Source organism: Pseudopipra pipra, chromosome 2 (genome assembly GCF_036250125.1).
Source record: "Pseudopipra pipra isolate bDixPip1 chromosome 2, bDixPip1.hap1, whole genome shotgun sequence".
Taxonomy (NCBI): Eukaryota; Metazoa; Chordata; class Aves; order Passeriformes; family Pipridae; genus Pseudopipra; species Pseudopipra pipra.
The window spans coordinates 92,901,617-92,914,506 of record NC_087550.1 but is presented as its reverse complement, the minus strand read 5'-3'; the positions used below and the strand labels follow the sequence as shown (position 1 = coordinate 92,914,506).

The 12,890-nt window shown below is 39.9% G+C and overlaps 1 protein-coding gene across 2 annotated transcripts in view; it reads right to left on the bottom strand.

The window, feature by feature from the left end:
- The window catches only part of GRTP1 (growth hormone regulated TBC protein 1), a 33,442-nt gene extending 20,794 nt beyond the window's left edge, over window positions 1-12,648 (bottom strand). Inside the window, exons 1-3 of one of the 2 annotated variants that reach the window (XM_064646454.1) lie at window positions 12,491-12,648; window positions 10,913-11,064; window positions 4,758-4,916 (exon numbers count right to left, since the gene is read on the bottom strand). In XM_064646454.1, coding sequence (XP_064502524.1) covers window positions 4,758-4,916; window positions 10,913-11,064; window positions 12,491-12,528 — 349 coding nt within the window. In that variant the 5' untranslated portion in view covers window positions 12,529-12,648. The remainder of the gene's footprint in view (window positions 1-4,757; window positions 4,917-10,912; window positions 11,065-12,490) is intronic. The other variant, XM_064646453.1, reaches the window with a different exon arrangement.
- Window positions 12,649-12,890: the final 242 nt, after the last annotated feature.

Below are 12,890 nucleotides of genomic sequence, written 5' to 3'. Positions count from 1 at the left end.
CTCCCCAACTTAAACTTCTAATTGTAACTTTGGAGATTTTCAAAACCCAAGAGTTATTAATAAAATATGAATAGTTGCTTGGGTTATATTTAACAACAACAAAACTAAATTGGATTAAAGTTAAAAACAAAATTCAGGAACAGTACCTCTGTACAGATCTCCATGTCCTAAGAATTATCACTTCTTATCACCCTTTTCCGGCATAAAGGAAGAAGTCTGTTACAGCTTTGACACAAAGTTTAGCTGGAAGCAACCAAAGGAAGAAAGCTCCCCAAAATCACGAGGAGTGTAATGGAAGTCACAAGCATTAAGATGTTGTCACACTAATCTCTATTTCTTCCTTTTAAAGTGAACAAATAATTTACAAGAAAACATTTCACTTCACCTCTCATGTGACTGAAAAGAAAAACACAAGGAAAAAGACAACATTTTAAGAGGACCTGAACAACAAACAGTTACAGGATAAATAGATTTGTTTTGTTTCTTCTTGGTAGGAATAGCAGCATAGTATTTGCATAATAAAAATTCACTGTTTATTAAAGTATATGCTGGGTGCTACAGAAAAGACTAATTTTAACATTTTAGCCATGGCTTTTCTCCTCAGCTATACAGACCAAGGGTGAGGGGGGAGTACAAAAAGTCTGTCACATACAGAGCAGAGACTACTCAAACTGAACTCATCTGTCATTTTACAACCTGAGGAAGGCTTCCAGTTGAGAGAATCAGCTCCAACTTGCTTTCTGATTGCAGAGCATGTTTTTCCCACAAGGACTGGGGGAAGCCTTCCCTAGTTTTATGAAGGATTTAAAATATTCCTTTATATTTAGTAACAGTATTTTAGTTTAGGGGGAGGGGACAGAGAGAAAAACAAGATACAAGAGCTAGAAGGCTTTATCCTTAACAGAAGATACGGGGCATGGTCTCACAGGTGCACACAAACCAATACTGTAAGACAATGGTCAGAGATGACTTGTGGCAAACGGCAGGAGCGGGCAAGAGCTGCTCATTTGGCTTCAGCACTTACACACACTTTACTACACCTGTTCCAGAGGTGACTTCCAAACACCACCTCCTCACACTCTGCACAACCTACCTGCCCACCCTCTGACTTGTTAGCCACTGATTTGCTTCATTCTTAATAGACATTGGTATCCAAAGGAACACAGCCTCAAACTAGTCCAGTTTGGGAGGGGGAAAGTTATTTATTAAAAAAAATATATTAAAAAATATATATATTAAAAAAATTTGGAATTCTTTTCAAGCAGAGAAATGAACATTAGAACTTTATACTGCTAGATAAATCCCAAAATTACAACTATCATGTCCTTGTGTGCAGATCTACTGCTTATAAACAACTTAGGTATGGGAGCACAGAATTAGGAAGAAGGCCGCAAAGAAGGCCACATATGTCTCAGAAACTCTGCAAACATCAGATAACCTGAGACTAGGAAAAACATCCTGAGGAAGTATCACTACACACTTTACTCCTCCAGTTCTCCCTTTAGCTGTTCTGGTTGACCAAAGACCAGAGGAGGCAACCATTTGGATATGACCTGATATGGCTCCTCTTACAGAGAGCCTGAAGACCTCACACTGCTATTCCCCTTCCTCTTGCATGGTTAAATGCCCAAAACTCATGTGAAAATTCCCAACCTTCACTAATTGTTTAACATTCAGAGAAGCTTATTAGTGCTTTGATAATAAAATATTCCCTGTCTCCAGTGAAATGGCAATGACTATTGTTTGAATTACTTTTTTGAACCCACCATAAACTCAACTAGGATCCTACAACTACCATCACACAGTCAGATCCTTATGTCAGCAGTCACACAGCACAGTACAGGCTCAGAGGACTCTCTGATAAATATCAGACCTTGGGTTTCACAGCCCCTACAACTCCTCATGAAACATATAAGTGGAAACGCCGATATTAGCTGCACAGACACATCTATGCTGAAATTCAAAGGCCCAGCCTAAGGGGAGATTACTGCAAGGAAGACATGACAACTTACCCCCCAGCCTTTTTGTAACCAGGACATAGCTTTGAATTAGAAGGACAGCCACTTTTTATCCTGCCAACATCATTTCTCCTACTAAACTTTACTATAATAGGACATGAACAACAAAGAATAGTAGGAACGCATGCCCTTCTGAATGTGCACATAAACTAAGACATGAAAACTTCCATCAAAATTTAAAGACCTGCATTCTCCACACTCTTGTTTTTATGCTTGGAATATGAAGCCTGCTCTCTCCTATATTTCTCTTTTTTTAAAAAAAAATGTTTAAACAGCAAATACTATATAAAAAAAAGAAATCAGCAATACGGTTCATCAGTTCAGAACCAGGAAGTTAAAGGTCAAAACTGGTGAAAGAACAGATTAAGATTTAATTAGCTGAAAGACTTCTGTTTATTACTAATCAGACTTTTCTTTAAAGATTAGACCACTTCTTTACACAGTCTACCTTACCTTTTTTAACCTTATTATACACCATTAAAGACTCTCCCATATGAAAACCAGTCCCAAACATACATGAATATTGTTGGGAGCTTCTGGGTACGTAAACAAAACAGGACACACTGGCTCTTACACATTTTAAATTGAATTTGAAATTAAGTCTTTCACTGACCTTGTCCTCCTGCTCCTCCCCTGGAAAAAAAAAGTGTTGCTGCTGTTCCCTTGTTTTTAAAGCACAGCATTGTGCTGGGCTGTAACTTTACAGCTAGAATGTGGGACTAAACACAGCACATTTGTGTGAAGATTTTGGAAACTGCAACCATGAAAAGTGAACAGCAGTAGGATTCCACATCTTACCTTAGTCTACTGTTAAAAACAACTACAGTAATGGGAAAATAAGAGGCAAAACCAAAATCAATGTCAGACAATAATTCAAACTGAAACAGTTCTCAGCTAAATCGCACTATAAAATTTGCACACTCATCAGGAGCACCGAATTCATTAAATACATTAAACACAAACTTTCCATTCACCTTAAGTACTTTCCTCCTTCCATCACTTCTATGTTCACGTTGTTTCTTCCTTTCTAAAGGGAAATCTACCACTCTGGAGTCCGAGGTTCTCATTTTATTTTTACTCCTTCAATAAAATCTTACAAGCTGTTTTTCTTTATATTTTCCCTCACTTTAAATTTTCTCTTCTGCAGTTTTCCAATCAATGCACTAGCTCTTCCAAAAGTCTCTTTCCTCAGTAGTTCACAAACAGATCTTTATCTTCTTCCAATATTTTTCCTCCCCCACAAAAATATTTTTATTTCATTTTAACCTGTGCAAAAAGCCACCTACCGACACGACATCACCCTTCATGTCTTTGTCCAGTACTGGAAAAGAAATTGTTTTCAACTCTGCTGCAGCAATTGTACCCCAACTGAATAGTCTGAACCTTCTCCAGGCCCTTACCGAGGCTGACTTTAGAAAGTCATCTTAGTAGCTCTCTCTGTATTCATAGTTAGAGCTCTACTGTTTCAAATCCTGAGCAGGACATAAGGCTGGCTAGTCTTCATATTCATAGGAACGTGAAAGTTTATGCTCCAAAATGCCTTACTAAGGCGTGTAGTCCCAAAAGCCCAAAGTGCTGCTTGTTGCAGGGAGAGGCAGAGAAGAAACTCAGCATAAACTGCAAGTGTTCAGATGATTATCCTAATTCAAATAAAAATCCATACAGCCCAAACTTTAAATACCTGGGTTTTGCAAGAGGAAGAAGACAACAACTGTACCTGCCATTCTAACCAAACCACCTCAGCATTGTCCTTGTCTGGAGCGCAGCCCAACCTCTGGACTTATTAACTGGGCAATTCAGCCAACATCAGCTTCTCTATAAAAGCTCTGCTGTAGCAGGTTGACTAGTTTCAGGACAAACATCAATTACATCAAACCTCTACTTCCTTGCCCTTACCTGCTGCCTCTTTTTACTCCCAGTGGCTCAATCTAAGGTCTGGTTGCCCTTATTCCCTGTCACCAGTATTGGCCACTGATCCAAGCTCACAGAAAGCGCACGTGAAACTGGATTAGTACAGGAGGGGTATTTCACCTCCTCCACTTCTCCCAGGGATTTGCATTTAGTGTTTAGTATTTTGTGTACCAGGTGGATTCCTCCACCTGTCATTTTATCAAATTCCCTCTTAAACTAGTTCATGCTTCTTCTAATCTCTGCAGCACAGTAACAAATACCACAAGGCAGTGATATGGCAAATTTCATTGTATCCTTGGTTCCTAAGTAACGAGAAACAAATAACAATTGCTCCCCATTCATCCTCTTTGCACCATTTATAATTCATATAAATCTATTAACAGCTTTTTCTTAGCAGTCTTTTTCCTCAAGCTGAAATCCTAGCATATTCCACCTGCCTCATATGGACTGTGTACCACACCTTCAACAATCCCTGCTGCTTCTCCAGTATCCTACTGGAAAAGAAATATGGAGAAACAAACTCAAAGGCAGGTCTCATGGCACAAAGTTATAACTCTTCAATCACTTAGGACATAATACTGTTTTCTAGTTTGTTCCTTCCCAAATAATTTCTAATCTTCCTTAAATGCATTCCTTAATGCTTTTAACCACATGATGAACCTGGAGAGATCTGTGCTGGTAAAGAGCTTATGGTTAATCTAATTTACATTAATTCAGCACTTAAACCACTACTACAGAAACATTAAGTTTTCCATGACATAACTTGATCTCTAACATTTAGGACATAGGATGGATGACACGGATAAACTGTATTATCAAGACAATAACCTGTTTTGATTGCTTCAAGCAGTTTGTCATTCTTCTCTCCTTCAAGCAGCCTGTGGTAATATCCAGGGTTTTCTTCCATGTTGGTTTGGGCCCCACTCACAATCATCCAGATCAATGCACGGTGTTCATTGGGGATGCCTTTCCTGATATATCTCTTGACTGTAAAACAAGAAGTTTGGTTTTGTTTGTTCCTTTTTTAAATAAACAAAAAAATCCAGCTGTATCATTCTTTTGGAAATGAGCAACCAAAAGTTAAGAAGTCATAGGAAAACTCTTGATTAGAGATTATTATGTTTTCTTTCCTATGCTACCATTAAGGACAAGCATTTACTTCTCAGCTGCACAGTATAGTTTAGATTTACTACTAAATTCCTGTCACTCAGACTCACCACACAGATCTCCAGACTCAGGCTCTCCTTCCTCCTCTCTTCCCCCACTAGAATCTTTAATCCTTTCCTCTTCTTCTTCCTTTCTGGATGGAGATTTGAACAGCAAAGTTTGCCCTTGATCTTTGTTCTTTTTCATTCAGACGAGCACTGATTTTTCCTACATTACCAGTGGCCTCTGACATGACAGCTCTTTCCTTTTAGTTATGCTCTAGTATCAATCACTATGTTAACTCACCCCAGGGTTTCAGCTTAGCATCTCACCACTGAAATCATGGCTGAAACTGAGGAATATGAAATATGTGCCTGCTGTTTAAAGGACCCCTTGGAAGAACCGGAGATGTGAGTGAGCAGCAGATGATTTTTCCTGGAATAACCGGGGAAGTCTTTTCAAATCTAAAGTAGCTCTTATCTCCTGCATCATATTCATCATTAGGGTGTGCTTTAGGTTTTTTAAAGCCAATGATTCAGTCTAAATAACTGGGATGCAAGATTACAGGAAGAAGCATCAGGCTAATGATACCCAAAGCAGCTTCCTCCTGGGAATGGTATGAAAAATATTAATATGGAGCCAATGCTGCTCATTGGTACATAATCCTAAATCAGCATTACCTCTTCTGACCCAAAAAGAGCAGCTGAATGTTTGAGATTTTCTGTTGGTTTTTTTTTTTTTTTTCAGGGAGAATAAAATGATAAAGCAACCAGACATTTCTTACTAAATGAATGAGACATTATGAATTAAAGCATCAACTTCTCGTCCCTAACTTCTATGAGACTCAAATGAGAGTCGGGACTTTTATTACACACACAAAGTATCATTACCTAGCCAGGTTTTATCCAGTCACGAAGATCTGTAAGTCAAAGTAAATGCTGCCTAAATTAAAGGCCTTAAAAACAGCAGACTTAAACAAGGTTTTACAACTCAGACAGACCTAAATACATTCCATCTAATTGCAGCCACCTATCCTTTAGGAACCAAAGCTGCTTCCTCAGTGTCAACAGATAAATCTATGCACATATAATGGGCGTTTCACCCACCTAAAATCTGGTACTTTCCCTCAAAGAAATAAATTTGTAATAAACACTTGGCCTTCAGGGTAGTTTTTGTTTATCTTTTTGATAAGGATCTATACTATGAGTTACAGTCTCTACTATTGCAGTTGTAAAGTAAATTTAACTACAACCTTCTTTCAGACAGACTGGAAATAACTCACTTGTTTCCACGGTGGCTTAATAATTCTCACATCATCTTTTTTTACAAGTTTTTGAACTCTAATGCTCAAGAAATCCTATAGATGGATATAGCAAATATAGGAATGAGTATGAAGAACCAGTCCCATTTAGGTTAACAAGAAGAGACATTCAGATGACCTTGTAAATGTCTCTAGGAGCAAACTTATTGGCTAAAATACTGGATATGATCATATTTTAACACAAAACTCCAATGGTATTTTTTTCTGGAACAACTGTAAATTCTGGAAGCATAGCCAACATCCACATCCAACAACACACATTAAATTCAAGAGAAGCAGGGACAGTGGCACAAGGGGAAAGCAGCCCTGCAGCACAGCATACACTCATTATTCCTCAGTGTCATCGTTCTCATGCTAATTGCCAGAAGCTTGTATCATCCCAAGTGACTACTGACCCAGCTCCCCCACTCCCTGAGGAATGGAAAAAGCCCTTTACATGGTGCTTTTTGTCCTCCCACCATTATCATACTTGCTAGAATCTGCAAACCGGCGCACAGGAGCAGCAAAGCAGTTTTGAAAACAAGGACAGTTGCAATTTTATATATAAACATATTATTCATATATGTCATATTCTATGCACAAAATTGTGTTGTTTTATACAAATATGTTCTTATGGTTTGCTTTTTTTTCCACATTAACCTCAGGAACTGAAAAGCCCACAAAATCCAACTGCAGAATATCCTCCCACTCTAACACCTAAGAAGCTTTCACAGATGAAGCCAGATCGTGCATGAGTCTCCAGTCACGCATCCAATGCCAACTGTAAACCAAGGGCTTGATCTCAGAAGCAGCACTGTTGAATAACACCCAGTCCTGAGTATCCGCACACAGAATCATGCTCAGGACAACCAGAATGTACACAACGTAATCTAAGTTTTAAAACACACATAGTAAAGAAATATTTTTATGTAAAATTTTTCCTCTGTTCATTATGAACAGGGGCAATATGAAACATTAATTTTTAAGCAAAAAACCTCCTCTTTTAATAATCCAATTATCTCTGACACTTAGTGAGTTTTACAAGTTTAGAGTCACACTTTTTGAATGTGTTTTTCTTGTCACAAGAAAAAACAGGTACATGATAGGGTAGTAGTCTAAAAGTGCTACTTTAGTCTAAAAGTAACTTCAAATATGCAGAAAATAACATTTTTCTAATACTGTGCACTACTTATAGTAGCAAGATATAAGTCACACCTGCCTGTCCTCATTTAATGGTAGAATATAAGAATTTTGATGGCTTCTGCTTCTAGATAAAAGTTGTATTTACCTTTTTGCCCCTTTAACATTGTTTCACTCTACAACACAGACTAGGTTTATGCAGCAAAAAAAACCATTTTAAAAAAAAAGCTATCTCATCTTAAAAATATTAGAAGAGTGTCATCTTGAGAAGCATCTGCACTTATTACTTTTTCAGTTACTAACAATTACTGTTGCATGCTAAGGAAACAAACAAACAAACTTGGGCCCCAGAAGAATTCTACAAAAGAACTGAAAATTTTATTTTATGAATACATCACAGAAGAAACAAAGCAGACTTCTGCCTGTAAACGTTCAAGTTCCAGTCAAACACAAAAACTGATTTTCTAAGAAGCTCCTTCCTCCAGCCTCTGGCTGGAACAGAAGTGCTCCTGTTAAAAACACTGTTTAGTACATTTACTTTCACCTTTCACTGTATTTTATCAAAGACCAGAAAGCATCTTCTGCTACTGGTCAGTTTTGACCAATCCACTTACAGCCAAATTCTGTCATGTGGCACAATTTTGGTCAGAATTAGGCTACTTTGAGCAATTATGTCAAACAGTTTGCTGCCCACTTGCAAGCAAGCCAGAGCAAAAAGCTGTATTTTGGTCCCATAAAGACAGAGCTGAATGGAGAAGAGATAACATTAAGAGGATCTCAGTAGTGGCAGAGGGAGAGAGAAAGGAGGCAAGTGATGAATAATGACTAAAAGTTCTCAAGTGCAGTGGAAACTACGTGAAGATGACAAGGGTAGAGGGAGAAACAAAATACCAAAAAAATAACAAAGAGACTGGAGAGTGAGTGAAAGGAACCGTCAGCCAAAATTCCCTGACCCACCCTGCCAGCAGGTTGTAATACAGAACAACAGGATACACTGCCTAATTACCATTGCTATAAACCTCCTCTAATTATTTTTCTTTATAGTAGAACAGAATTATATACATACATACCACACTGGATATGAGGCAGACACAGTAGCATGTGAACACACCACATTTCCAAACTGGAAAATTAACATAAGTTCTCACTTCTTCCTGTTCACCCAGACAGAAATTATGAGCTTCTCTGTGTACAGACAAATGGGTGTGGAACTTCTGAGCTACTACATGTACAATGCCTCTCTCATGTCTGCTCATAGTAAGACACTTTGAAACGGCCCTGATAGAACTCAAAACATGGGATCACAGCTATTGCATTCTGGGAGGGAAGTGGCAAATTAAATAGTCTTCTCAGTTCTAGCTTATGGCAGAGCCAGCAGCTCCTGATCAAAGCTTCAGAGCGATCAAGGATTGGAGGAGGGAAATTCAGTGCATAACCAAGCAGACCTTCTGCTCTCCAACTGCCTGCGAGGAAATCACGGCAGGATCATCTTGCAGAGTAAAGCACACACCTAAACAATTGCTTACACAATTCCATGTGCATATGCAATGGACTTCAATCTTAACACTGATATAAGAAGGAAAGTATTTAAAAATCAGTAATTGCACAGGTCAACCTTTCACTCTCCTCCAAGGTATCAGTTGAGGATAATGCGGGAAGCTGTTTGTAATAACTTTGAATCTACACTCGAACTCCATTTCCTCAACATTGCTTATTCCTGTCACTCTCCTTAGAATTACATATTACATATGTACATGAGAATGCATAGCCTACAAATACAAGTATCTTTGGCAAAAGTTACCAATGTCACAGATGATGCACCAGACCACAAGGGTTTGTGAAATTCAAGAGCCACTGCCCATGTCCACCCAGTGGATTTACAGAATCCCCTTTTTCACACAGAGCAGCCTGTTAGAGACAATTAAAGCCACGCTAAAGGTTACTGTCATTACGAGGCTGGTAAGGCAGCATGACCATCTGAAACTTGGTGGAGTTTGGGGCAAAGTTTTGGCTCCAAAATAAGACCAGAGGCATTTGCACTGTTTGCATCACAGTAACATTCTGTGCCTACACTGCTGGAACTGAGAACACAAAGAGAAATGAAATGAACTCACAGAAATTTCTAAAAGCTACCACTGTTACCATTAACACATTTTAAGAGGAGGAGATAAATCAAAACCTGAGATTATTTTTCCATAACAACTAGAAGACTAAGTTCTGCAGAATCTCAAAATCCTCACCAGTTCAAAATACCACGAAGTTATCACTATATTCAAACTTGACACCCTAAGCAAAAGCTTCTTTACATTTGTAAGAAAAATAAGACAGTAGAAGTAGATACTTTCTGGTTAGCAGCATATGATCTAGCAGCTACAGCTCAAACCTACATTTTCTGGGATTTCTCAGACTTAAAATGGATATGTGTACACAAAATACACTGTTACACTTAAAAACTCTCACTAGTTATCATCCCATTCCTGGTGTCAAGAAAAAAAAAAAAACAGAAATCAAAACCATCAGAATCACCAATCAAAGTCTGCACCTCGAGCACAGCTCTAAATATTTAGCTATGTTACAGTCAATGCCTGATTAACTTTTACTTAGTTTTACTCACTTTTTCTTTAACATACTTTTGGAGAACTCTGCCCAACTCCAAAAGACACCCAAAAGAAAGCAATTAAAAGCAAAATTTAGATGCTTATATGAAAACATAACCCAAAGAAAGAGTGTGAGGAAAACCCCACCCTTTAGTTCCACAGGACTCTCTGGCACCTTCTGATTCTTTCCATTTACTTCTACCTGTCTGTTTTTCAAGATTACTAGAAATTCATTACTAGAGATTTTCTTGCTTTTTGAAGCAGACATTAACACTTCATCAGCAGGGTATCTAATGTTGCATTAGCTCCCGCATTCATTTTACTTTCTTCACTTTATAAGGCATTTATCATCAGTTCTTACTATGCACCTTTTCAGCTGTGTGGTAGATGTCATTTTAGAAAACAAAGATAAGGAAAGCTAGAACATCTTAGCAATCTAAAGAACTGTTAAAGAGTCAGCACCTGAAAGCCCTAACATACTGATTCCTGGAGTTCAAGAGAGCAGATTACAACACAACAAACAGCTGCAAAACAGCATCTTGAAGTGCCAGTGGCCACATCTGGGTTACAGATGTAATAAGATACTATAGCATATGCCAAAAAAGGATTACTCCTTTGTAAGCTTTAAATCAAATCCCTCTAACAACAGCATACCTGCTTATGTATTATCACTGTTTACACTACCAGTTTTCACTTGAAGACAGAAATTGTATTTAACATCCCAAACCACAAAGCCATTGAATACCATTTATATTGGTTCCAACATAATGCACTTTTACCTATAAGCAGACACAGCTCACCTTTTAAGCTCTTCTGTATACTGTTATTCCCCTTTAGGAGCTTGGACCATTTTATTGCTCTTCTAGTGAGTACCACTAGGTACCTGGAAAAGAATGCTTCATAGGATGCATAATCAAAGTCTTCTGGCCTTTCAAACCCATATGGATCAACCCTACAAAATAAAAAAGAATTCTTGTACATGTTTCAACATACCTACAGCTGCAAAAAAACATGCTCAAAACTCCCTCCTCCCAGCAAAAACCTATTTTATACAAACTATTACACTCCATTTAGCATAACAAAGCTGCTTAAGTACATTAATTTAAACACAAACTGTTCAATCAGTTTTACAGATTTCACTGCTTTTACAAACAAGGAGTTTTTGGACCAAAGGATCTGTTGCCTGCAAAACTGACCCAAATTATGACCACACAGAAATCTGGGAGGAGTTTTTCTCCACAATACAGAGAAACAGTGGAAAAGCATGAAGGTATAGCATAACAGCTCCAATATGACCTCAGCTCTCTTTCCACACAGTTCTGCACAGAAAAGTGACAACAAATAGTACAAGTTACAAAAATTATTTTTCAAATGGGTAATTTCTGAAATCTTCATGAAAATGTACGACTTGGAAAAAGAGACAAGTTCTTGTATCAATCCACCTACTTCATATGCGTACCAAAAACACTTATTATCTTTTACAATTTTTCACTGTATAGCACATTATCTCAGGCAGTACGACACTAACAGAGTTCAGAACTGCATGGCTGATTCTAAGATTGATATATCAAGTCACTTTGCTAAATTAGATTTATGGCAACTTCCCAGGGCGCTTTATACCTGCCAGCTATCACCATTACAGGACACTCATAGGCTTTGTAGAAGTTAAACAGGTAGAGGGGGTCTGTTCACCCAGAAAAGGTTTTAAGACAGACTTCGGGGCTTAACTTCCTAAAACACTGCCCCTTTCATTCATGGAAAAGGAATTAGGCCATGGAGCAGCACTGGCACAGCCTTGGGAAAACTGGCTCACGGGAGCGTCACAGGTAGTAAAGCATGAATCAGAAGAGGAACAATTAAATATTGAGACCTCAAATTGTTATTACCTAGTTGGCTGTTCAGAAAAGTCACCTTAGTATTCGTGTACTCCTCGTATCCGACACAAAAGTCACAGGTGTAAAAGACATCGAGACCCCCGACACAGGTTTCTCATAAGACACAGAACGTGAAAACACCCAAAAAAACCCCCTAACACCTCCATGAACACACACCTCATATTTACGACTACGACTGCGACTGCCCAGGCAGCAAGCACAGATAAATATCATGCTCAACTCCGTTCCTGAGGTAGAAAGGCGAAACGAGTCAGGACGCGAGGTTCTAAGGAAGCTGCCCTCCCTAACCTGCCGTCGGGCAAGGGAGGTCTCACGGTCGCTGCTCGGTGCCCTCCGCCGCGCCGTGGCCGGTTCGTGGGGGGCTTCCCCTCCTCGCAGCCCCTCGGCCGCCCCTGGCGGCTCCGAGCGCTCAGGGCGGCACAGCTCGCCCTCCCTGCGCGGGTGACCCTGCTCCGGACCCACCGCTCATGCCCCCAGCCCTACCTGTACGCCCAGTCCCGCCCGTCCTCTCGCCTGTCCATCGGCCGCCCGCGCTCGGCCCCCGGCGGGCGGGCGCTCCCCAGGCCGAGCAGCGCCGCGGCCGCGGCCCCGGACGGAGCTGCGGCTCCCAAGTTCAACTCTCCTGCCGCCTCCGAGGGGCGGGGGCGGCCGCCGGGTCCCGCCTCCCGTGCCCGGGGCCGGGCGCCGGGCAGGGCTGCTACGCGCCCGCGGGGCTGGGCGGCGGCGGAGCGGCTTCCCTCTGCTCGGGCTGCCCGGCAAGGACGTGCCGGTCTGGTTCTGACAGAGTTTTAGGTTTGTGTATTTCACATTTCTCTCGTCTTTGAAAAAAAAATTCCTTTTTTTTTTTTTTTTGAGAAAAACCCCAAATGTCTCACTAATACAA